Consider the following 27,518-nt stretch of genomic DNA (forward strand, 5'->3'; position numbering starts at 1 on the left):
AGTTAAATCCAAAGAAAAAGGTGTTACATAATATATGAAAGAAAGACAGGTTGGGACAGGTAGGACTATGTGGCCATAATGAAGTCATGGAAAGTAAAATCTAGATATAAAGGATTTACATAGTATATGAACGAATAGACAGGTTAGGACACATAGGACTAATTAGCCATAATGAAATCAAACACACATGGAAATGACCACCAGCCCTTCATAAATAATAAGTCCTCTTACTAGTAAAACAAGGCAATCCACCAAGCCAGTGTAAATACTATATCAATACACACACCAAACATCACAGTCACCGCATGAGTATTCTGCAGATATAGAAAAGAACTAACAACTGAAAGATACAGCCATTCAAATGGAACCATGAAGCAAATCTGCCAGTTGTCAAAATATAAAAAAATTTGAGCTTATGACAGATGAGAAATGTAATCATGAAATATTTCAAGATGTGACAAAGTCGACAGAGAAAGCTAACGTGATCTTCAGAATATACAAGGTGATGTTACCTCTTCTTACACTTTATCAGCCACCAAAAAATCTCACTGAAGTGATTAGAGTATCCCTTCTTAGATGGCAGACCTTGTATGCAGCCAAATCATTTCGAAAGAAACTCACATACACCATATTGTTAGTCCCCTGCTGTTGCCAGAAAATCTAACAGTTGCTTGCTTCTCTGATTCCACATTGTCCTACTATCTAGTATTGAATCCTTGAAATCCTATCCCACCCTCGTACGCTTTGATTACCTCTGGAGCTACCTCCTTATACTTGGTCAGAAACCTCGTCTCGAATTTCTTTTTGGTACAATCTAACACCCGAACCATATTTACATCCTTCCCAATCAAACCCTTTGACATCAGAACTTGCAGAACCGAACATCTTGGAATGAGTCTCCTTTCCAAACTAGTTAGAAAAAGATTTGGGTGTTTAGCAATCTTTCTCTATACACTTTAAGAATTTTGGGCTTCCATTAATTATTATTTTATCTTGATATTTAAATAAAATTTGGATTGAGGATTGATACCAAATAATGAGTTACCAAATACCCTATAAAAATGTGATATTTATAAGGTTTTGGGTTATGATGTACCTTAGTCACATGTGATCACGTGTTTTGAGATATGGATATAAAGTCCGTATAATGATGGGATTATAATAGGGGTAATCTGATAGACTCCTTGATGAGAGGAACATTATCAAATAATATCTATATACAGCCTTGGTCCCCACTCTCACATACACACTTAATTCGGTTTAGTCTAGCCCCATTGAATAGACGTCTGGGCAAAAGTGGAGACGGTGGAAGATCAAAGCAATATGGCAAAAGTGGAGAGGGTGGAATATCAAAGCAATATTCTATTGTTTATTTCATTGAGGTTGCAGATCAAAGCCGATGTGAAGAGCGAAAACAAATCAAAGCAGACGTGAAATGAAGAGCAAAATAGTTGATTGAATTTATTCAGTTCCTAAGTTTCCGTAGGTATTTGCCTAATTGCATTTAGTCGGTGTGTCTTATGTATGTGCATGATATCCTAATTTAGTTTACATGTGATATTAGAGCCGTCCATACACATCTTAAGACCCATTTTGATTTTAGTAACAAAGTATATATTGTTACTACTGTGATTAAATCAATCACTACATATTGTGATTAAATCTAAATTAATCACATATATTGATTTAATCAGAAAACATCTTGGGTTTCTACAATTTTTACCCGTAATTAAATCAGAAAACATCTTGTGATTAAATCAATCATGCATTATATTTACCACTAAATAGCATTAAGATAACTCATGTCAGATTCAACCTATAATCAACTGCACAGAGACTAAACTCCATTCGGATATAGTTGGATATTTTTTCTATAATAGCCACAGGGTTGGTAAGCGAAAAGATATATGTTCAACATTGCACTATGTAATTTTGTAGTGATTAGAATGGAAATGGAGACCAAAAATGTTTGGAATTTATTACCTATGAAGATGGAACAACCTCAAAGAAAATAACAAAATTTATTACAAAATCCATGTCAAGAGGGCCATCATTCAAATTTACAGTACCACCTAAATCTAGCCAGATATGTATTTGGAAATTTTCACATGTTTTGAGACAAAAGAACATATCAAATTATATAAAATTCCTCAAAAAAGGAATTTGTAGCTGATCATAATTAAATCTAATTATGAAGCTTCATGATACAATGAAATTTAAAATCTACATAGGCATCCATACAAAGAAGATTCCAATGGCAGGCAAACATAGCCCATTGCTACCAAAGCATACCGCGATATTCAAAGCCTGTCGGCCCTATCCTACCACTCTTGAAAATAGATTATCTGCCTTTTGATTCCAATAAAGGCCTTTCACTTGCTACTATATAAAAATTTAAATTCCAATAAGAGGTAACAGTTCATCAAGTCAACCAATTGAACAAAAAGCGTCAAATCTGAACGAAAGATAGAGGATATGAGTCCACCTGCAAAGCCCCCATCTATATAATCAAATATTAAGTGCAATTAACCCACAATTAATTGAAGTCACGTGATCAAGTAAGAAAAAGAGCCCAGAATTATACCATGGCCATTGCGTTAATGGGGTGTGACCAGAATCCGCACTAGCAACAACAATCTCAAAAACCAGAGTCCCAGCAACCTCCTCAGCCTCTCCCCTACAGTCTTGGTCCATTCTGAGATTTCTCTCTCTCCAAACAGCCCAATTAGATGTAGCAAACAACATAGCAAATACCTTGGAAGATATATTAAGTACTAATGATACCCATACAGTCCATACTTCACAAATGTCAGCTCTCCCTCACCACCCAACAACTGTCTAAGTTCAGATATTACCAGCCGCTTCAACTTTCCCTATACCACCATTAACGTGAGTGCGCATAAATTATTAGGGGAAGTACATAAAGGTAGTATAATGATATAAATCACCAGCTGCAGGATTTGGAAACACCATAGAAAAACATTCTTCCACTTCTCAATTCAAATATCCCATACGCAATTAAGCTATTTCCGGTCCATAGCATGTTGCATATAACTTCAAAATACACTAATCAGAAAATGTGAGCCCTAAGCTCTTCTTCAATTACAGAATTGCATATTAATAGATCTCTCATACGTGAAACTTAAATCCAAAGAAAAAGGTGTTACATAATATATGAAAAAATAGACAGGTTGGGACAGGTAGGACTCCGTAGCCGTAATGAAATCATGGAAAGTTAAATCTAGAGATAAAGGATTTACACAGTATATGAATGAGTAGACAGCTTAGGACACATAGGACTAATTAGCCATAATGAAATCAAACACACATGGAAATGACCACAAGCCTTTCACAAGTAATAAGTCCTCTTACTGGTTAAACAAGGGAATCCACCAAGCCAGTGTAAATAATATATAACACACCAAACATCACAATCACCACATGAGTATTCTGCAGATATAGAAAAGAACTAATAACTAGAAGATACAGCCACCCAAATGGAACTATGAAGCAAATCTGCCAGTTGTCAAAATCTAACAAAATTTGAGCACATGTTATAACATTACGGATGAGAAACATAATTATGAAATATTTATAGATGTGAGAAATTCGATAGAGAAAGCTAATATGATCTTCAGAATATACAAGGTGATCTTACCTCTTCTTACACTTTATCAGCCACCAAAAAATCTCACTTAAGTGATTAGAGGATGCCTTCTTATATGGCAGACCTTGTATGCAGCCATATTGTTAGTCCTCTGCTGTTGCCGGAATATCTAGCAGTTGCTCACTTCTCTGATTCCACATTGTCCTACTATCTAGTATTGAATCCTTGAAATCCTATCTCACCCTCGTACGCTTTGATTACCTCTGGAGTTACCTCCTTATACTTGGTCAGAAACCTGGATTCGAATTTCTTTTTGGTACAATCTAACGCCCAAACCACACCTACATCCTTCCCAATCAAACCTTTTGACATCAGAACTTGCAGAACTGAACATCTTGGAATGATTCTCTTTTCCAAACTACTTACAAAAAGATTTGGGCATTTAGCGATCTGTGATGCTCTTAACCCCGCCTTGTTCACGAAGAAATCCATCAGTTCCCTGATCTTCTTCTCTGAGGAAAGCATACACAGCGGTCCCAATTTGAATGCCGAATTAAATTCACTTTCAGACCAACCAAAGCTCATAAAAACTTCCTTTTTCTTTTCCCAATTAAGTTTGCTAAATCTCGATCGAAAAGCCAATAAGTATGATACCCTTGTGGGATCAAAACCCATTTCCTTAAGTGCATCAGTAACCTCTTTAAACACATCACTTCTCAACATTACCGCGTTAGGCCTCAGCGCGATTAGTTTTCCAATATGGGAATCAGGCACGCCATGAGCCTGCAAGGTGTGGATATTTGGCAACATAACTTTTTCAGCGTTGCACTGTACCACACGGCTATATTGCTTAACAGCATAAATTAAATTCTCATTAGTCTTTAAGTATCGTTTAAGGAAATTAAATGAGGGTTTGATTTGGTTTTCTAAACTGTTCGTTAACATGGAGCATGAGCAAAGAATCTTAGCCAAGTCAGGTCCAACAAGACCCATAGATTCAAAATACTCAATTTTGGGTCTCAAAGTTCTCTCTGGATCAGCCAAAATTAAAGTTGGGTACCTGGAGATAAGGACTGAAATGTGATTTTCAGTGAAGCCATGCGACCTTAGTAGCTCCAGAACTGAGTCCGGTTTCTCTGTGCTCTTAATGCTGACCTTCTTAGAAGCTGATATAGCAGATTTTAGAGACAACCCACATGACTTTGTGAGGTAAGAGATCGTTAGAGAGGATTTTTCTGTGAAATTTGAGTTGTTTGCTATTGACTGGGTTTCAAGAAAACGAACAATTGTGTGTGTATTGTGACTGATTCTGTGATGTATGAGAGTGTCGTATATGAAATGAAACCTGGGTGATACAGACTTACAGGATCTGAAAGCCATAGGGGTTGAGCGATTTGAATGTTAGCCGCTTCCACAAGTTCAAAACCCTAGGGAGAGTGATTCAGAAAAAGCCTACTCCATGTTGTGAGTTAGGTTAACGAGTCATGAGCTACTGTATGATTTAAGTGTGAGATTGAGGCTGCATCGTCAGCCCATATCGTGGCCTAATAGTCAACATTTCTGATCATAAAAGTTTTGGGCCTTTAATGGGTCCATAATCGGGGTCGAGGCCTCTCCCTATATTAAAATTACTTAACTCAATTTAACCCACAAAATAGTATTGAGACTTGGTCTTTTACCTTTGTGTAGTTGTGCACATAAATGAAACTTTGTTGAGAGTTGAGAGTTGATTTAGGTTATATTTTGGAGTTGACTAGCACCGTCAATATCAGTACCTGTACATAGTGGATGATTCTCTACTTTAGGTTAACCTGTGTACATCATGTATCTTTCTACATCAAGCTAGTCTTTCGTTAACTTTATTTTATAATTGTAGTACTTTATTAAATCTCACCTGAGGTATGAAAGATCATTTTTGTATATCTCATATTTTAAATATATAATCATTTTTAAAAAAATATATAATTGATGTTTTTTATTATTAGAAAAAAAAAATTCCTATTATTTAGTCTAACTTTTTTAGTTTAGTGACAACAAAGTCCTTATATAAAATCCTACTTTTAATAAATATTTTAATCTGAGTTCAGAATTTTATCAACAATATTTTTTTTACCAATATTGCCCTTTCTTATAAATGCCTTTAATGTCATTTTTTTAATAAAAATATTAACTATACTTTTTACCTCTAATTTGTAATTAGTATCAATTTACAATAATAATAATAATAATAAAGCACATAATTTTAATTTCCACCAAAAATAGTAACACTATAAAAATTTAACACGTTATATAAATTCAATTTTTTAAAATAAATTTAACAAGCACATAATTCATGCATTTATGTACAATTAATGAAGTATTAAATTCTCTTCACTTTTTTAAAAAATTATTATTTTTATATTGTTTTAGAAATAAGCAATTTCAATAATTAAAGGTAAATTTTACGTAAATTTAAGTGTATGATGGCCCACTAACACTCCTTTATTTTTTTTACATTGGAATGAATTATTTCGTAATTAGTAATACAAAGATTACATCATTTTCAATTCTTATCTACATCCCAAAAGGTATTATTCTTTTGTAATAAGTAATATTAATCAGGCTTTTTTTTTGCAATAGTCATTCTTTATCTTTATGTTAAATATAAATGTATTTTGAAATGTTTTGCAACGATCACAAATACAAATTGGTTCAATGTTACTCCATGAGTTACTTATTATAGGTAATGTATATACAAGTACTACGATGATCATTGCATTAAATTGTTATTGTTCTTGAATCAACGGACTTATTTAGTAGATGATTCTGAATTATAAATTATTTCATGGTCAGTTGAATTAAAATTTATGTTCAAGTTTTTTTTGTAATATCTTATTATAATTTTTAAATTTTTTGAGTGGCGGAGCTAGTTAGAACGGATGGGAGCAATTGGCCCCACTGGATTTCATTTTATTTGTATTTTTATACATAAATTTTGATAATTTTAAAAGTGCCTCTACTGAACTTTTAAAATATTCATAAAAGGCCTTAAAATACTTGCAAAAGTCAAAGTGATCCCTCATTTTTTTTTTTTAACTCACTTGTCCAACAAGATTTTCACAATTCAGAAGCAAAAAAAAAAAGCATGTTTAAGAATCCAAATTTAGAAAGACAAAAAAAAAAAACTCCTTTGTTATTGGATTTCTAGTATTTGTATTTTCTATACACAAATCTAAATAATTACAAAAGTTGCCCAGTTAAGCTCCTAAAAGATTCACAAAAAACCGTAAGAAGAACTTTCAAAATTCAGAAAGACCACTCGTTTTCTTACTCATTTACCTAACAAAAGTTTCAAAATTTAGAAACTCTCGTGGTCCGCAAAATTTTAAGAATCAAAATTAAGAAATCCCTTTGTTGCTATTTATTATTTTGGTTCAAAATTCCTTATCATATTATTGTCAATGGTTGCCCCCACTGAACTAAATTTCTGACTACGCCACTGCATTTCTTAGTTAAAGATTTTTTTTGTATTGGACCACACGATTCAAAATTTTGCGTGAAGTCAGTCACGATATACTTAAAAAAAATGTTGGTGGAAAATCTAATGAGTATTTATGGTAACAGAACTTGATACAGAGGGCTTAATGGTGTTCCGAGCAACTGATGGTAGTGGTTAATGGTGTTCCGTCGGAGCTTTTCTTTCCTTTCACGAGAGGAAGTCGGGGGTGTCCATTATCGCCGAATTTGTTTTTTTTTTTGCACAAGAGACTTTAACTAAGAAATGGTTGAAGGTTAACATAGACCATCAGACGCCTTCACCGAGCAACTGAAAGTCACCGGCGGTGGGTTTGAAGTGCACAGTTTTTCCTGTCATATTGCATGTGCAGAGACAATTTTCATGGATGGAGCGAGTGATGCTTCATGTACTGAATCAAGTTTTGATGTTTGAGACATATAGTTCAAGGATCCTCGTTAAGGGGGCTTGTGACCCAGTGGTTTGATGTTTGAGACATATAGTTCAAGGAACCTCGTTAAGGGGTACTTGTGACCCAGTGATATCTTCTCTACCTCCCAAAGTAGATAGTGAAGGTTTGAATCCTCAAATAGGTAAAGTAAGTGAAATGCGTGTTTTTCTAGCCAATGAAAAAAAAAATATTCCAAGGGAGCTCCATTGTTGTAGCAGTATGCTTGTCAAGGAAGATGTTCAAGAACTTCTAATCAATCACTCTCAAGAGTATATAATGATCCACAATGTATATAATGCTGAAGAAAAAAAAAAAAAACAAAATACTTTTACGGTAATCTTAAAAACTATCTTATTAATATACTTGAGCCAGCCTAGAGAGTAAAAAAGCATAATAATAGTAACGACCTGACTAATTAATAACCTGAAGAGAAACATACTAACTAAACCCATCTAAGAAGAAATCATCTCTATATATAATGAAAAGAAAAGAACAAGAGGAGACAACAAAAGGAACCAGAGAGGGATCATCAGATGGTCCTGATTTCTAATTTACTATATACGAACCCTATGTAAGGAATTTGACCTTCCCAACGACATTGCAAAACAGAGGTTCCATTTAAACCAATACAAACACAAGTGTATATTTTTTTAGGAGAATTTTTTCTATATTAGCTTTACAAGAAATACAGGTCTTATTTCAATCTATGATATTAACACGGTAACTGTTGGGTAAAATATGATTTCGTACCAAAAACTAACACCCAGGAAGCAGCCTTTCTTTACTTATTTTCTCTTATACCACACCGTTCTTCAAAAAGAGTTAATCAACCCAAAATCATATTTGATATCCTTGGGTGACAAAATGTCGTGCCGCCTATAGCACCCTTCCTCGCCACTTTTACTCGGGATGATGCCTGACAAATAAAACACACCGACAACAAGATTGCAAAACATTTCACAAAATCGAAAGACCATAAAGGAAAAAAATTAAAAATGCTATGGTGTTTTCAAACAAGAAACACGCATGTACATGTGTTTGTGACATTAAATCTAGGAAGCTGATTTTATATATTAGCATTTTGTTTGAAGACTAAAAATAAAAACAAACTGAAACTGACGTTACCTTGGGAAACCAACGCTGAGCTTTTTACTGGCAGAGCTCTGGAGTAAGTAGGTTATAGCATTGATGGGAATTGTCTTTTCAGTACGTTTATCCTCTGCTTTGATCGCCAAGTACCTCAAATTACAAAATATACAGGATTCCCGTTCTTCTAGTTTATAAATGGAAGACAGAATCTAGACACATGAAAGATAAAACAAAGATTACTTCATACACTTGCGGCCATAAATCTACATCTACCACCGAACTTCATAACTTTTCACCACTTTATATAATCTATACATCGACCATTAACCACTTCATTGTAAAAATACAAATAAAGAATAGATCAACACAATAAAGTCACTATTCAAATTTATAATGGCAAACTGAAGAGAGAGAATAGAATAGCCATCTAATTTGTGATGGAATCTGTCATGAGCTTCCATTGGTCATGTTGCATGCACTTTCATGCAAAGCCACAAGCATTAATATCGACATTGGTTGTATACAGGTTTTGGTGTTTAATTGGACAATCAGTTTGAGCGGCTAAGTTATTAAGTTGTTATTAGGGATGTCAATTTGGCCCACCCTGGTAAAAATCCGCCCTACTCTGCTTCTAATGGAAAAGGTTTGGTTCTTATCTAATTGTGTTACGAGTGGGCTAAGAATGAGAGGCAAAACACATTTTACACTTAACCCGCCTCGTGTTTAATTTATATATATATATATATATATATATATATATATATATATATATATATATTAAGTGTATATTTATTTATTTATTTTTGTTCTTTCATGATATTTTGGATTCGTAATCATGAAGTTAACAAAATTTATGATTAAATTGTTAAATATTTAATTTATATATAGCGGGGCCTCGGACCCTCCTCGACCCCAAAGCAGGGCGGATTTATTAATTGATTTATCTTCGTGGAGCAAGTTTAGGATGGTAACACACTGTACCATACCCTCCATGTACTTATTCAGAAATGGCTACTCTATAGGAGTGAGTGTTAGTTGCTATTTGTAGGAGTTAGTTTCTTATTAGTGTATTAACATGTCACGACTTTTGTAGGAGCGTTATCAAGCTGTTATTCCACAGGGATGAGTATCTTTTTACCATTGTAAAGAGTGCTGTAAAATTTGTAGTTCTGTATGAATTAAGAATAGTGAGAATTTCATTCTTGTTTAATCTCTCGAAGTTTCCCTTAGATTAAACCAATTTTTTATCCATCACCCTTCCCAGTTCTCTTAAACACAACCTTCTAATATTTTCTCATTCCTCTTTCTTTCTCCAATATTCTTTGGTCTCTCAGATGTAGTCAAGATAGGCCCACGCGAAAAAAAGTGGTCAAGCTGGAGGGAGTAGTAGGCACCCAGTCCAAGTTGAACGTAGTATTTTGGTTCGGATACTGGCGCATTCGCCATTGAAGGAGTTGAGCTTTGGTCCAGACAAGAGACAGTGTTGAAAGAAACCCAGGAGGGTGTTTAAAAATATATAAGAGATGTTTTCAAACATGAGCTTTGAGTCCCCCCTCCTCAGGACCCTGCCATGGCGGGACCAGAACTAGGTAGTCCCTTTTATTCAGCCACGAATTTTCATTTGACCGTCTTGGGCGAGTGCCATAAGCAAGGTGAGAACTTGCCAATTGAAAGGGGGCTGATGACTTAATGGTAACATGAGGTGGGCTCAACTAACTTACTAGTTGCTACTTGCAAAGTTAGATTTTCCCCATTTCGATGGAAGTGAAAAAGAAGTGTTGAGTGATTCTTTAAATTCCAAAATATTCCACCTGAAATATGAAGCTCAACTAGGGTATCATTTTTTAAGGAAGAAAATGGCGATATTACTTGGGACATGCTCCATTTTTACAAGATAAGAGGATAAGCAAAAAGACCAATTGTTCAATTGAAAAGTTTTGATTCATCAATCATTATAGGCGGAACTAACAAAGATAAAGTGATAGAAGGCATGCATGCTAGATATGGACCCACCCACTGTGAAATTTTGTTTAGTGACCTCATACCAAACTTAAACTAGCTAGCTCGGCTTACTGATATTGTTTGAACCGTCCCAAGTGATAAGTTCCATTTTGTGCCTAAGGTGGTAATATAAAAAGATCTCGGACATTACATACATCACTGAGGTATGAAACACTGCACCCTATCCTTTTCACTCTCATTCAAGTTACTTCTTAATTTTCTCGGGTTAAGACTAATGCATTAAAGTCACTTTGGCAGGGACCACAATGGCGCCTAGTCTCCGCTTGGTATTGCATGAGAACTCTAGCAAGTGTGGGTGCATGTGGAAAGACGTTGATAGGCAGAGAGCCAAGCAGTGTCACATGTATCGAAATCAATTTGAAGAGGTTGCTTAGATAAAAGGGGAGATAACACCTTCAGAAAAAGGTGGGTTGCTTTATCAATGGCCTTAAACTAAATATTTGGACTGGCTTCCAAACCTCTTGGTCAAACATTTAGCTGCCTTTGGGCTGGCACCTAAGTTACACGGACATGGATACGATACGACAACAATACGCCATCACATCGAATCTAAAATGTAGGACTCGGATTCAGACAAGGTGTGAACATGACTATCTATAAGTATAATTTTTTTACATAAATCTATTAAATAAGACTATCATGGAACTTTGATTAATTTTTATATTAACAGATGCAAAATTTAAAAGAAGCTACGCAATTGCAAACATCTTACAGATTAATATATTATTCATGCTACAAATCTCCTTCTTTGCCTTTGAATTGTATTTTGGTCGTACTTGAAAATTATCATAGCATGCTTCATTTGTGGTGACTATGTGTATAATGTCAATTTTTCTTAAAGATAAAAAGGTCGGGCACTATGAATTTTCTCATATCATTTCCAAGATTGTTGGGCATAACTACTCCTAGATGTGTATGTTAATATTGGGAAGCATCCTGTGTTGGCTGTGCCAGCCAAGCGTCCAAAATAAATGAAAGTTGTTTTAAAATTATGGCTTCATTCATGAAATATCAGACATGTGTACAGTAGTGTGTGTTGACAATTGCATGACAAGGACCCGACATCTTCGTAGAACTGTTTGCGCTTCTTAGACTAGCACATCCTTATTAGAGTACCAGTTTCAAGTCTCAACATCGGATGGATGAACTAAAAGCAAAAAAAAAAAGTCCCTCAACTCTCTTTAGCTTCCCGTGATCAATGTGTTTAGAAGTTCACACCTGGAGAGCTCAAGGGGGACGTGACAAGGGGTTGTGCTACACTGCTACGGTTATGATATAAAAAAATTTAAAATAATAATCAATAAAATTGGCCACGACAAATTGTAGAAAACTCTTCTCCATTGGAAGGTGCTGACCAAGGGGGATGAAAGTGAAGATTGCGGTATTGTGGCAGCAGACATACAAAACCACCCACCATATCCTAGAAGTGTACAGACCATATCCGTGCCATGTCCAATCTGTATCTCAACCGTGTCCAACCAAAAAACAAAATATTCACTTTTAACGATACGTCTAGCCATATCCGACACGTGTTCGAGCCACATCCGACACTTTCAGGATACGGCGGGTAGGGAGACTTCCACCTTATCCCACTTGGATTGGTTTGCTCTTGGGGGATTGGGAGGAGAGGTCTCCAGATGCAGTTCAAGAGGCTCTCACTAGACCATTCTCGGATCATATCCCGTTGTTGCTTGATTGTGGGGACTTGAGGAAGAGTAAGAATCCGTTTAGATTCGAGAATATGTGGGGACTGAGTTTTGTGCGTGTGAACAAACTTCAGCTTTTGAAGGAGGATCTAAGCAAATGGTTTAGGGAGGTGTTTGGCAATCTTGAGTGGACAACGCATCCATGTAGCTTGTAAATCTATAGAGATTCTTGTCTTTTGTGTATGGATAGAGGCTATAGGTTTTTGTTCGTGCTGTTGTCCAGGACCGCGTCCCCCATTTGTGCACTCTTTTATGAATACTTATCAAAAAAAAAAATTTGCACACATAGATTGGAATTAGTATGGGAAAAACAGAATGTGTAATCGAAAAAGAAAACGTTAAAAGGGATGGTAGAGACACCCAAGGAAGATAAAAAGAGAGAAGAGGGGAAAAAGGAAAAAGAAGAAAAATAAATCATTTTTGAGAAATTAGCAAAGGAGCGTCAAAGGTATCATTCCGTGCTCCTCATCTCATTTTATGTTTCATTATATATGGTTTTGAATCCAAAACATGATTTTTCATTGAAAACTCAAAATCATGTGATGATCTAGAATATTTTGAAATTGTTTATTGGAGAAAGAATGTTAAAAGTGTTTAACAAATTAAGTGTGGATTTTTTTATTGGAAAACATTTGGATTCGAATGATTTTTGAAAAATCCAGCTTTGTTGCATGTGGATAGGAATGGATTTCATGATGGTAGAAATGCATTTACAATGGGAAGCCAAATGATCGAAAGCATGTAGTACGTAAAGTACAAACCATGTGGGGGCTTATAGAAGGGATGCCTCCAACGAAAAGGCTTTCTTTCCGGTTTTCATGTCACATGCTTAGGATTGGTTGTTATTTAATAAATTTAAATGAGATATTCAATCTTGCACATTAAAGTCTGGATTTATAAATTTATAAGGAAATAATTGTTTCTTTGAAAGTTACGTTACTATTGTACTTCCTGGGCTTAAATTAAAATCAAGTTTCCTTAAAAAATTTATGATTTTGGTTTAATGAACCCTACTAGAAACTATGATTTTCTTTTTAGATTATCCGAACAAGGAGATCTCAAAGCATGATGGAGAGTCATAGCAGCTTTATAGTACTAGTGGTAGTCAGTTTTTTCTATAAAAAAAAAAAAAGGAATAAATTCATGGGATACCATGATATCACTTTTCTATGTGCTAAACATAGAATGGAAAATATAGTTTTTGAGTTTATTCTTGGTGATGCTTTGGTTAAAATTGTTTCGATTTATCTGTGGAAGATAGTGGGTTTAGAATTATAATTATAATCTATATGACAAACTTATTCAATGACTTTTAAAAACAAAAAACTTTTTCGGAAAATTATCTTGAGGTGAGACAGTTTGAAAATATTAGTTAAAAAATAGGGCTCACCCCAGTAAAATTTTACGGAGTATTAAATTTGGACTTGTATGCTATTTATAGTAAATTACACAAACTGCCCATATTGTTGTTAAGTTAAGAGCTAAATAACCTAACTTTAGAAAATAATTTGAGGGGCCCAACGATATTGAAAATTTTATTAGTCGTATACGGTTGGAAAACCTACAAAATCTACTTTCCAGAACGGTAAGACTTGGAATTTTATTCGAATTAAATAATTTCCAGTAGTTCAAAGAGCAGCAGTAGGTCAATTCTGTTAGCACCCTAACACCAAGCTAGTGGAACTGTGGAAATTTTAGGAAAATTATGCTTTTCCCAATTTTATGTATGTTCCTAGTTTCTAAAAAGTTAATTTCATGAATGCTATGTATACGGATTATAGGTTGTGGATTTTTAATTATGAAAACTTAAATATGGCCATTCAAGTAACCTTCTGGTAGGCTAAAGTTAAATAGGTTTGTACCTTCATCATCATCATCATCATCATCCTTGCCTTTATCCTGCACAACCAGGGTTGGCCACATGGATTCTCTTTTTCCACTCTTTTCTATCGTAAGTCATACCTTCTACTAGATTTAATTTGTTAAAATCATTTCTTATCACTTCATTCCATATTAATTTTGGTAGACCTCTTTGACTCTTACCCTTTATACAAATCAATGTTCATCTTCTCATGGGTGCACCTATAGGTCGGCATTGAATATGCCCATACCACCTAAGTCTACTACCTCTTATTTTCTCGCTAATAGACATCACACCTAATTTCTCCCTAATCCTTTGATTATTAATCTTGTCTTCCCTAATTTTGCATAAAATCCATCTTAACATCTGCATTCTGCCACATGGATGCGTTGTTCATGTTTCTTTTTTAATGACTGTTAGAAGTTATATATATAATAGTGGGTCGTTATGTAATTATGTTTAGTTAATGGGCTGTTTGTGTTATTATGTAAACCTTGTAACATATATAAGCCTACATAGGCTTATTAGGTTTGGTAAGTTGTTTTTATATACAAAGGGAATACGATTTTGCTCTCTCTGTTTCTCTCTTGATTAAGAACATTGTATCAAAGCACAATGATCATAAGTGTGAGAGTTAATAGGTGGGTTGGTGGTGAATCACGATTCCAATCGTGATTCAAATCGTGAATGTGGTTTTGATGTCTCTGTCGGCAATTTCTTGTTCACCGTAATCAGATCTGAAGTGTGTTCGCCGTTTCTTCCTTCTTCATCGTCACCGGCAGCTCCTCTTTGGTGGTCGTCGTCTCTAGCTTCTTCGTCGTCGCCGGCAGAAGCTTCTTCGTCTCAATTTGCAGAGGTGAGATTGGTTTTCGGCCGGAAGTTGATTCGGCCGCTGCTCGTGGTTGGGTTGTCGTCGCCTCCGCCGTATTGTTTACCGGAGTTTGTGACAGAGTGAAGAAGAAGACCCGTGTTTGGCAACACGGTTGTGCTATTCCAATCCCGGTTTACTAAACCAGGGATAGTCCAGATCCGGTCCGATTCCAAGATCCGACCCGCACCAGGATCCGGCCCATATCAGGACCCGTACCAGGATTTGACCCGTTTCAGGACCCGGCCCGTACCAGAAACCGACCCGTGTCAGGATTCAACCCAGTTTCATAATCCGACCCGTTACAGACCTGCTTCCAGGTTCGGCCAGAATACAGAATTTTTGTTTTCTCTCCTTTTTCTTCTCTATTTTGCTGGATTCAACATGGCCTCAAGTTCAAGCTCAGATTTGCTTTCACCCACGAACAGTCTTAATTCTCCCATGACTTCAGTTAAGCTCAATGGGAAGAATTACATATTGTGGGCCAAATCTGTTGCCATTTTTCTCAAAGGCAGAGGTCTTGGTTCTCATTTGACTAAAGAGAAACTCAAGGCAACTGATACTTCCTTTGATGCATGGGAAAAGGAAGATGCTCAGATCATCTCTATGATGATAAACAGTATTGAACCCCAAATTAGTTCAACGTTACTTTATTTGGATACAGCCAAGGAAATATGGAATAGATTGCAGCAGTTATATTCTGGGACAGGTAATATCACCCGTGTTTATGAGCTATGTAAACAGTACTTCAATCTTGAACAAGGTACTTAAAGTATAGAAGAATATTATTCCAAAGTTATGGGAGTCTGTGAAGAGCTGAATATGTATCAGCCCATCACTGCTAATGTTCGCAGTATGCAACAACAGCGTGCGGACTTTAATGTTGTCCGTTTTCTTACTGGTTTATCATCAGCATATGAGCCTTTTCGTGCACAGATTATGAGCAGTCCAACACTTCCATCTCTTGCTGAGGTGTTTTCTCGACTTCAGCGTGCTACACTAGCAAGTGATACCTCAAATTTGAATACTGGACAAAGTGGTGAGCGTTCAGCATTGGTAGTTTCAAAGGGTGAACATAATACTTACCGTGGAGGTCGTGGGGGGCGCTCCGCCCGTGGTGGTCGTGATTCACGTGGTGGACGTGGCCGTGGCAGGGAATTAAGAAAGTGTACTCATTGTGATCTTTCTAATCATACTGTGAACTTTTGTTGGGACTTTCATGGGAAACCATCTAGTTATGCAAATCAAGTTTCCTCTTCTCCGAATGATATCGCTTCTGGATCGCACAATGTAGCTGAATCAGATACAGTTCATGTTCCACGGGATGGGTATACTCAGTTTTTGTCTTATAAGCAAGCATCTAATTCATCTTCCACAGCCCAATCAGGTACTGCACACACATGTCTATTGTCTTCCACTCGCAGTCCTTGGATCATAGACACTGGAGCATATGATCATATGACCGGATGTTCTTCTCTTCTATCTGATTTTCATTCTGTACCTACTTCTCAAAGTGTTACTCTTGCTAATGGTTCATCCATTCAGGTTTCAGGTTTGGGGACAACTCAACTTAGTGATTCATTGTCTCTCTCGTCTGTTTTACATGTTCCGCAGTTTCCTTTTAACTTAATGTCTATCAGTAAGCTTACTAAATCTCTCCAGTGCTCTGTTATATTTGATCCTACTTCTTGTGTGTTTCAGGATCTCAAGACGAAGAAGAAGATTGGTACGCGACATGAAGCCGGTGGCTTATATTATTTTGATTTCGAACCTTCTCCTGTGGCTCTTCAGTCTTCTCTGTCTCCATTCCAGTGGCACTGTCGCCTTGGTCACCCGTCACTTCAAGTTTTGAAGCGTCAAGTTCCTAGTCTTAGTTATTTGAAATTCTTGTCATGTGAAGTTTGTCAACTTAGTAAGCACCATCGCGTGTCTTTCAAGTCTAGGGTTAATAATCGTGTTTCTAGTCCTTTTCATTTGGTTCATTCAGATGTATGGGGTCCAATAAAACATTCTTCAATCAATAAATTTCATTATTTTGTGACATTTGTGGATGATTATTCTCGCCTGACTTGGTTGTTTCTAATGAAAGATCGTTCTAAGTTATTTTTAATTTTTCAAAAATTTCGCAAAGAAATCAAAACTCAATTTGGATGTCCAATTCGTATTCTACGTTCTGATAATGCTAAGGAATATTCTTCAACTCCCTTTGATACATATCTTAGTGATAAAAGAATTATTCATCAAAATTCATGTGTTTATACTCCACAACAAAATGGAGTTGCAGAACGTAAGAATCGACATCTCTTAGAAGTAACTCGTGCTCTTTTGTTTCATATGCGTATGCCTAAACGGTTTTGGGGTGATGCTGTTCTTACAGCTTGTCATCTTATTAACCGTATGCCGTCATCTGTCTTAAATGGCAAATCTCCACATTCTATTTTATTTCCTGGTTCTCCCTTGTTTTCTCTTCCTCCTAGGGTTTTTGGATGTGTATGTTATGTCCACAATCTTGGTCCTAGTTTTGATAAACTAGACCCACGTGCCACAAAGTGTGTATTTCTTGACTACTCTCGCTCTCATAAAGATTATCGCTGCTATAGTCCTGTTTCTCAACGGTACTTTATTAGCGCGGATGTCACATTTTCTGAGTCCATCCCGTATTTTTCAGATACTGATTCACTTCTTGATATCAATCTTGAGTCGCCTCCTTCTACAGTTCCTCTTCCCTCACCTTCTCTTCAATCTCAATCTCTGGTTCCTTCATCTGCCCCGTTATAGATGTACAAACGAAGACCAAAGCCATCTGCTGTCGTGCCTCCTCCATCATCTTCAGAGTCTTTGGATCCGATAAATTCCACTGTGTCTGATTCCTTGCCGATTGCACTTCGTAAAGCTCCTCGCTCGTGTGCTACTAAACATCCCATTGCTCATTGTGTTTCTTATAATTCCTTATCACCATCATTCTCATGTTTTTCCTCTCAGTTGTCTACTACATTTGTTCCTAAGACTGTGCAGGATGCTTTGTCTAATTCGGGTTGGAGGAAAGCAATGCAGGATGAAATGGATGCTTTGCATACAAATGGCCCGTGGACCCTTGTTCCATTACCTCCGGGTGTCAAACCTGTTGGTTGTCGCTGGGTATATACTGTGAGGTATCTTCCGGATGGGTCCGTTGAGCGTTTAAAAGCACGTCTTGTTGCCAAAGGTTATACCCAGACTTATGGTATTGACTATGATGAGACGTTTGCACCTGTTGCTAAGATTTCCTCTATTCGTGTTTTGATTTCTCTTGCTGCTAATAGGCATGGGCCACTGTTTCAGTTAGACGTTAAAAATGCTTTTTTGCATGGTGACTTAGCAGAAGAGGTTTATATAGAGCAACCACCTGAGTTTGTTGCTCAGGGGGAGTATCTTCGCCTTAAAAAGGCTCTATATGGCTTGAAACAATCTCCACAGGCTTGGTTTGGTAAATTCTCTGAGGCGGCATTAAAGTTTGGTCTTTAGAGGTGTCAGACTGACCATTCGGTATTTCACCAGCGCACTAAAGCTGGTTTCATAATTCTTGTGGTGTATGTTGATGATATTGTGATCACAGGTGATGATTCTGAAGGCATTGCTAAGTTGAAATTGTTTCTGCAATATCGATTCCACACCAAAGACTTGGGTAAACTTAGGTATTTCTTGGGTATTGAAGTAGCTAGATCCAAGACAGGTATAAGTTTATCCCAACGAAAGTATGTGTTGGACTTATTAGAAGAAACAGGTATGTTAGGTGGTCGTCCGGTTGATACTCCTATGGATTCAAATACAAAACTTGTAGCTGATGTGGGTGATCTATTTAGTGACCCGGGCAGATTTTGTCGCCTTGTTGGGAAATTAATTTATCTCACTATCACTCGACCTGATATTTAATATGCTGTTAGTGTTGTAAGTCAGTTCATGGGAGCCCCTAGAATGCCACACTGGATTGCTGTTCTTCGGATTCTCCGATATCTCAAGCAAGCTCCAGGTTTTGGGTTACTATATAAACCAAATGGTCATCTCAGGGTGGAAGGTTTTACAGATGCCGACTGGGCCGGTTCTCCTTCAGATAGGAGATCTACTACCGGCTACTGTACATTTGTAGGAGGAAATCTAGTTACATGGCGAAGTAAAAAGCAAACGGTGGTAGCTCGATCTAGTGCTGAAGCTGAGTATAGTGCAATGGCCCATACCACTAGTGAGTTGATATGGATACAACATTTTCTAAAAGAACTTGGGTTGACAGTTGAAGCTCCTACTCCATTGTTCTATGATAATCAAGCAGCAGTTCACATTGCATCAAATCATGTGTTTCATGAGAGGACCAAACATATTGAAGTTGATTGTCACTTTATTGGAGAAAAAATATTACGTGGGAGCATCTCTACTCCATTTGTGAAGTCTGAAGATCAATTAGCTGATATGTTTACCAAAGCATTGGGTCATAATCGATTAAGAACTATCTGTTCCAAGCTGGGATTATTTGATATATATTCTCCAGCTTGAGGGGGAGTGTTAGAAGTTATATATATAATAGTGGGTCGTTATGTAATTATGTTTAGTTAATAGGTTGTTTGTGTTATTATGTAAACCTTGTAACATATATAAGCCTACATAGGCTTATTAGGTTTGGTAAGTTGTTTTTATATACAAAGGGAATACGATTTTGCTCTCTCTGTTTCTCTCTTGATTAAGAACAATGCCCAACATTCTGCCCTTTATAACATAGCTGGTCTAATCATTGTTCTATATACTTTCCCTTTTAATTTATTTGGTATTCATTTATCACATAGAACTCCACTAGCGTTCCTCCACTTTGTCCAGCCTTTTTCCTATTCTACTACTAACATCATCATCAATCTCCCTATGTTTTCTACAATTGATCCTAAGTAGCGAAAATAATTACTTTGAGTAATGCTTTGGTCTTGAATTTTTATTAATATATTATAATTTTCTAATACTAATTTTACATTCCATGTATTCCATTTTAGTTCTACTAATTTTTGAGCCATTTGATTCTAGAGCTGTTCACCAAGCTTCTAATTTTGAGCCATTTAGTTTTGGTGACCTTTTCTTGGTTTTTGATAGTTAACTTCTTTAATTAGCAAGTCGAATATAAGCAATCGGTGTTGGTTGCTAAGACTTTCCCCTGGAATTACCTTACAATCCTTGCATATGTCCACAAGCTTCTTCTATATAGACAATAATTTGTACTTTATCTATGCAACTCCTAAATGTTCCTTTCTTTTTTAATTTGCTATAACTAAATCATGTGCATTTGCAAAATCTAGAAGTGTTTTACCTATCTCATTTATAACTCCAAATCCATATCCTCCATGGATACGTTGGTATCCTATTCAGTCAATCCCTATGTACCCATTAAAAATATTTTAATAATTTGGTTTTGAAGTTAATCTCACTAATAAATTTTATAATTTTTTGTGCCAATTAAATTTTATAATCCCTATGCTATTAAATTCTACAATTTTACTATTTTTGTGCTTTTCTTATCATTGCCAAGAGCTCTCCTGTAAAGAGTCCTTTTTATTTGTAGTTGTGAACAGAATCGGGTAAGTAAATGATGTACTTGTGGACTTAGTATTCATATGGTGGAAGCCAGTCCAAGAAGATTGTCCCTTACTCCCTTTTCTTGCGTACAATTCCCCTCTTTCAGTAGGCATCCAGTATCTCAGCAAATGAAACATTTCTCTAAGCTTATCCCGTAGGTTATATGTCATTTGAAAGCTGCTACAAGGATCCACTTGCTTTCATATTGAATGAACTGACTAATTCGAATTCATACCATATAAAGAACTAATGGAAAGAAGTAGCAGAATCCATCTGCCGGGAAGACTAGACTAAGAAATTAAAGGGAACACTAAAAAAGGAAAGAATTACGAAGGGCAAGGAGAACCATAAATTTCGAGCAAGTTTTGAGTTATTTCCAATTTTCAGCAACTTTCCTATTTTGGTTTTAAATTATACTTCGTAGTATAGCCAATCTATGGCTCTTGTTGAGGAGGAAGAAATTCTATAGAATGCCTTGTAATTGCAAGAGTGAGAACTAGTTGAAATGAATATTTTACAGCAACTAAAAGTTTTGTTGGAGAATATTATTATAGGAACCCTTGAATTACTCTGACAGAATATATAAATTTTTTTTTTTTTATAAGTAGAAGTGTATTAGAAAGCATTCAAAAGGAGAATGCATCCCAAGAGCTATACAAATACTGAAACCAAAAAAGTTGTCCTATGGACCCAAAGAACCTAAAAGTCCACGATTTCATCAAAAGATATACAATTTATCCCCATCACCCAACTAAAAAGAGAACTAATAATAGAAAACTTCAACGCCCGAATGGAGGATTCCTCCCCATCAAAAGATCTTCCATTCCGCTCTTTCCAAAGATTCAACCAAACAATGAGGGGGGTCGCCCTCCAAGATGTGGCCCCTCCAAACGTCAATCAAATCCCTTGAAGTCTGGGGCATAACCCATTGGACGCCAAACAAACCAAAAATAAGACTCCAGCAATCATGAGCCATGGGGCAATGCCAAAGAAGGTGATCCACAGACTCTCCATCATTCTTACACAGACAACACCAGTTGACTGTGATTTGTCTTCTCTTTCTCAAATTGTCCAAATTTGCATACCAAACAAAAAAAAAGCCACCTTGAGTGGAGCCTTCGAATGCCAAACCATTTTCCACGGGAAATTGGAACCGTGAAACTCGGAGAGGTAAAGAAAAAAGAAACGGACCTGAAAAGTCCCCTGCGGAGAAGGCACCCAAGTCAAGGAATCCGAACAAGTACCATTCACCTCCTGTCTATACAAAAGGTCCAACAAGCCAGTCATGTCGTCCAACTCCCAATCTCAAAAGGATAGCTGGAATCGCACATCCCAAGTAAATTTACCACTATTGAGTAAATAACATCTATCAAGAGCAATCCTAAACAACCTTGGGAACAAACAAGACAATGGGCGATCCTCGCACCAAGTATCCTCCCAAAATCAGACGTCCTTTCCCTCCCGAACTCTAAATCTAATATGCTTAGAGAACTCATCCCATCCCATCCCTTCCGAATGAATTTCCACACCCCCATACCAATAGCAGTTCTGATCGGCCTAGATGACCATCCCCCTCTCTCCTCCCCAAAGCAACACAAAATAACCCTCCTCCATAACCTATGGCTTTCGCTACTGAATCTCCATAACCACTTGCCTAGGAGCGCTCTGTTGAAAGGGACCAACCTCCTAATCCCAAGACCGCCCAACTGAAAAGGCCTACAAATCTGCTCCCATCGGACAAGATGAAACTTAAACGCCCCCCTCTGGCCGCCCCAGGGGAAGTTCCGTTGAAGCATCTCGAGTCTTCCAACAATAGAGGAAGGGATCTGCAAAAGCTAAAGATAATAAGTTGGAAGACTGGACAATGTACTTTTCACCAAAATAACTTTTCCACCCTACAAAAGATATTATTTTTTCCACCTAGCCAACCTTCTCTCAAAACGCTCTATCACCGGGCCCCAACTTCCCACCCTCCATGACGAATCACCCAACGGCAAGCCCAAATAAGAAATAGGGAAGGAGCTCATCCCACACCCTAAAACCGCCGCAAGAGAAGCCACCTCCTAAAGCTTACACAAAACTCCAAGAGCACCGTGACTCAGCCTATAATCCACACATTCACTGCCAATGAGAGCGGACCAATAAACTCATTTTGAGATTCAGAAATGACTCCGTCTAGAACCTCCCTCAATCTCAACGCAAGGACGTTATCGATAAGCTTATAGATACACTTAAGCAAACTTATGGGTCTAAAATCCTTAACATCAAAAGCACCACCCTTTTAGGAATTAGGGCAATGAAAGATGCATTCAGCGACTTTTCGAACCTCTCATTAGAATGGAACTCATGAAAAGTGTCCATAACCTCCAGTCTGACCACCTCCTAGCTTTCCAATAAAACCCTCATTATGAAACCATCCGGACTCGGAGCTTTGTCACCATTACAGCTCTTCAAAGCCTTCAAAACCTCCTCTTCTGAAAAGGGGCTCTCTAACTCATCCCTATCCACTGCTAAAATAGAGTCAAAATGAAGGCCATCGAGTCGTGGCCTCCAACGTAAAGGCTAAGAGTAGAGCCTCTGGTAGAAAGAAACAATCCCTCTACGCACCTCCTCCTCCGTACTCAAAATCGTTCCGTCCACTTGAATCCGCCCAATATGATTACCCCTCTTATGGGCACTAGCAATTCTATGAAAAATTTTTGTATTACAGTCTCCCTGTTAAAACCATAAAGCCCAAGATTTATGTCGCCACGAAATTTCCTCCAAAACAACAATATCTACAATCTCTGTCTGGACAAGCTGCTCTCCTATCATGTTGAGACTCAACAATACCACCCACCCCTTCCATATTTATCACTTGTATTCTTTCACCTATAAATAGAGGTGATCATTGTATACAACCCATCTACTCTATCATGTTAACAACCCATTTACTCTTAAAGCTTAAACTGTTAGAGAGGGTGTAACTTTAATATTTATGGAGGGAAATCCTCGAGTAATTGATGTAGTCTCCTATTATTGAAGATTTGTTGTTATTAGAGGAATCAGTGGAGAAAAATCCTCATTGTTTCCTATTTTCTATCTTTTCTATTCTCGTAATTTATTCTCCTATATAGAAAAGCCTCCACCATTGTATTGTGTATGAGTTGAGAGATTATAATAAAAGTGATGTAGCCCTTTGGACTCTTTGTGCCGTGGATGTAGGCTCTAATGGCTGAACCATATAATATCTTTGTATTTTTCTCGTTTAATTTCTCTTCACAGATGTTTTATACTTTACAACATGGAATCGGAGCAGGTTCATCATACCCTACTCTATACTCTACTCTACTCGTCTCGGATCTTCGGATCAACTCATCTCGGATCTTCGGATCAAATCGTCTTGGATCTCCGGATCAACTCATCTTGGATCTCCGGATCAACTTGTTTTGGATCTTCGGACCAACTCGTCTCGCCTTGGATCTTCGGATCAACTCATGTCTGACAACTTCATGTTTAGTTTCAAGTTGGACACTTGACTTAAAATCTCGGTGTACCAACTTTAGGGAAGGTGTCGGAGAATATTATTATAAGAACCCTTGGATTACTCCTTAATAGAATATTGATATGAGAATATCATAGGAGTGATTATAGCCTATGATAGAATATTGACTGGAGTGATATATGGGATTGATTTTAAGAATCCTCTATCAAATACTATTCTGAACTGCAACTACAGTGGCAAACAACAATTCTGTAAATCAAGTCTCTGATACAGATGTTCAAACTGATTATACCGGAACTAAAGGATTTCAAAAGCATGCTTTAGAAAATAAAGAGACTGAAGGAAACATCTTTCATGTTGATTTCTTATCAAAGGCATTAAAATTTACAATCATCAAAGAAATTAAAATTTACGATCTTGACATTATTAGTGAAGTTCAGCCACATGTGGTATTGGGTGTGAATCGTTGAGAAGTTGATAAAAAAGAAAGAAAAATGGCCGAAAACATTGGAACAAGGTTTTTGTAGCATGAAGATCAAGTCTTCAATGGTATGGAATCTTGTTCATACGAGCCACTTTATTTGCAGCCAAACTCGAGGGCGAGTTCTTTCCAACCTAGGTAGACTAATGTATCTGTGGACTTTATAGAAAATATCCTACAACATTGGGAACACCCAAAAAAAGGACCAAAAATTTCTAGCAAGTTTTGATTTATTTCAAATTTTCAGCAACTTTCCTATTTTGGTTTTTAATTTATATTTGGTACTATAGTCTATCTGTGGCTAAGATTGAGGAGGAAGAACTCTATACAAAGCCTTGTAATTGCTAGGGTTTGATAACTAGTTAAAGAGATTATTTTACCACAACCAAAAGTTTGATTTTCAATTCTCCTTTCTCTTGTATTATTCTTTTATTTTGTTTCAATATTGTTGTGAAGAAGATTTGATTGTCTCCTATCGATAACGCGGTATCAGATAAAAAGTTTATTTCCATTTGATCTCCTCAAATATAGTTTTATCTTCAAAAGCAAAACTTTACAGGATGTTAGTTAAAAACTACCATGAATACAATATGAAATAATAGAATTTTGCAGTTATAGCCATAGTCCCACTGATTCTTCTACAAAGCAATCAAATTAATATAGCAAGACACATTTATTAACTTTCCCAATAGCAGTCAAAATAACCTAACCATGAAAGCAAGCCAAATAAGATCATATTGAAAGTGCATAGACAAGAGGTGCACGTAAATAAAATACCTCAACCGTCTTCAAGGATAACGTAAGAGACCTCACGCTAGAGAGCTCTCCAAGCATAGCAATCAATTTCTCTGCAGTCTTTCGCTTTCTTTCAAGCTCATTGACGGTAACGCAAGAACCAGGGCAGCACAAATCTATACAAACTCTGTCTAGACAAGACATTTCTTGCTTAAAGCACAGCGGCGTAATGAGACCCTCATACTTCAACCTAGTGAGCCTCGGTGCAGAAACCGAAATGCTCTGTTCATAGAAATGGACCCAAGGACATCTCCAATGCAGTATCTCCAACTCCTTCAATTGAGGAACATGTATGTTCAGAACCTTCAATTCAATTGGAGGACTCATCATACACTTGCACAGAACCAGAATTTCAAGATTCGGACAGCTCGAGAAGAAATCCCCATTATAATTTTTCTCAGAAAACACAAAATTCTTCATATGCAGTCTCCTCAGAACAGGCAAACCCAATGTTTTAGGCAAAACTATAATGTCGCGAATACCGCATGTGAGTTTGAGCACTGTCAATGACCTACACAGGCTCAACATCCCCGAATCGATCCGAACCGGTCTAGGTTTACTGAGAACGCGGAGCTTGAGCTCCTTGACGTTGTGTTGAATCGCGTAGCGTATACACTCCTCGATGAGGGTTGCGTCGACGACGAGGTGCGCGGAGAATCGGAATGAGTCGATCGGAGATCGCTGGCGGAGAGTTAGGGCACGATGGACGAACCATGCGAAGGAACTGGAATCGTCATTGATGATGTGTTTGGATTTGGTCGAGTCGAATCGGAAGTAGAGACTAGGGAGAGAAGTCCACGCGAGTCTCCATCGCTTCGAGAGGAGAGAGGTTCGAATGGCGTCTTCGGTGGGAAGGAAAGAGAGTATGAGACCGACGATACTATCAGGCAAGTCACTGATTCGGTCGATCAACTCGATTCTAACTTTTCTTTTCTTCTTGCCGATCATGATTTTGGATTCAAACACCTTGCTTTCTCTCTCTATCTCTGCCTCTCTCTCTCTCTAGATTGGTTGAGAGCAACCTGTGGAACCCGTGGATCATGAAAGCCGGTTTGTGTGATTTGATTCAGTAGATCGTCAATTATTTCAAACAGCTTTGCTTTCTCTCTCTAGATTGGTTCAGTCAGAGCAACTTGTGGAATCCCATGAAAGCTGGTTTGTCTAATTCACTAATTTCAAAAACATGTATACGTATAGCAACAGAATTTTCCATACTTTTTATATTAGAATTTATTTATTTTTTACGTAATTGCTGTATTATCAACTTAAAATTATTATGTGATAATGTTGTGAATTTAAAAACTTATAATCTTTACATCTGCATAATTGTTAGTAGTTAAATTATAAATTTAAACGTTTATATTTTTATATATTACATTTAAATTAAAATTCAACACATTTACTTCAGTGTTGTTGCGTTAATGTTTTAAAATTATTACAATATATTATAGTTTGTATTATGTATTATTGTATTTTTAAATTAAAATTTAACATTTTTACTTAATTGTAAGAGCTGACAAATGGACGGGCTTGGATAGGATTATTATTGGAGGGGTTAAGAACTCATTAATAATTCGTTTGTGGTAGTCATAAATGTGTTGTTTACTAATAGGCAGGTCAACCTGAATATATATATATATATATATATATATTAGGCACAAATAATTTGATTGTTGAGCAATTTGGTTAATTTATATGTAGTTGAAGAATTAAAATGCGGGTTGACCCTTACGTCAATTCATTTAGTTGAATAATTACACTTTGAGTTGACTCTTACCCGACTAAAAATTATGACAAAAATAATAAAACCTAACAATTTCAATTCTTGGGTCATTTTTAATCTATCCTATGAAAAATTGTTTTTTTTTTTTTCGTAAAAAAAAAAAAAAAAAAAATCTATTCCCACACGAATGTCTCTAGCTCAATGTTAAATTGAAGATTAAAATTTGAAAATGAATTGCACAATTATGATGACTGCCTTAAAATAGTTACCATATAGAATTTTTTAAAAATGGTTTGTTTCAGTATTAGATAAATAAGTAATAATGCTGAAAATGTATAAGATTTAATAA

At 36.6% G+C, this 27,518-nt stretch overlaps 2 protein-coding genes across 5 annotated transcripts; both read right to left on the reverse strand.

The window, feature by feature from the left end:
• Positions 1 to 776: 776 nt before the first annotated feature.
• Positions 777 to 5,095, reverse strand: LOC132273826 (transcription termination factor MTERF6, chloroplastic/mitochondrial-like). Of its 4 annotated transcripts, none has more exons than XR_009470265.1 (3): positions 3,659 to 5,095; positions 2,585 to 2,873; positions 777 to 2,485 (listed from the first exon to the last, which is right to left on the reverse strand). XR_009470265.1 is itself a non-coding variant. In XM_059774906.1 (1 exon), the coding sequence occupies exon 1, from the start codon at positions 4,985 to 4,987 to the stop codon at positions 3,815 to 3,817; it is 1,173 nt and encodes a 390-aa protein (XP_059630889.1). In that variant the 5' UTR covers positions 4,988 to 5,095; the 3' UTR covers positions 3,570 to 3,814. The 4 variants fall into 4 exon arrangements, 1 of the variants encoding a protein (XP_059630889.1); XR_009470264.1 differs by having other exon boundaries at positions 777 to 2,500; XR_009470266.1 differs by lacking the exons at positions 777 to 2,485; positions 2,585 to 2,873 and adding an exon at positions 2,880 to 3,450.
• Positions 5,096 to 8,004: 2,909 nt separating this feature from the next.
• LOC132273827 (F-box/LRR-repeat protein At3g26922-like) lies at positions 8,005 to 26,617 on the reverse strand. The gene is made up of 3 exons (XM_059774907.1): positions 25,429 to 26,617; positions 8,677 to 8,849; positions 8,005 to 8,467 (listed from the first exon to the last, which is right to left on the reverse strand). Exons 1-3 carry the CDS (start codon positions 26,392 to 26,394, stop codon positions 8,452 to 8,454), a joined length of 1,155 nt encoding a protein of 384 aa, XP_059630890.1. The 5' UTR covers positions 26,395 to 26,617; the 3' UTR covers positions 8,005 to 8,451.
• Between the last annotated feature and the right edge of the window lie 901 nt (positions 26,618 to 27,518).

Source organism: Cornus florida, unplaced genomic scaffold (assembly GCF_030987335.1).
Source record: "Cornus florida cultivar Cherokee Brave unplaced genomic scaffold, ASM3098733v1 CherokeeBrave_3.0.0_Hap2_Chr09, whole genome shotgun sequence".
NCBI classification, from domain to species: Eukaryota; Viridiplantae; Streptophyta; class Magnoliopsida; order Cornales; family Cornaceae; genus Cornus; species Cornus florida.

Bases quoted from the DNA above. Each gene is read 5' to 3' on its own strand.
- LOC132273826 (XM_059774906.1), bottom strand. From the start codon at position 4,987: ATGGCTTTCAGATCCTGTAAGTCTGTATCACCCAGGTTTCATTTCATA.
- LOC132273827 (XM_059774907.1), bottom strand. From the start codon at position 26,394: ATGATCGGCAAGAAGAAAAGAAAAGTTAGAATCGAGTTGATCGACCGA. The intron at 8,850-25,428 runs GTATTTTATTTA...TCATGTGTCTAG, and splicing joins TATCCTTGAAGACGGTTGAG to ATTCTGTCTTCCATTTATAA.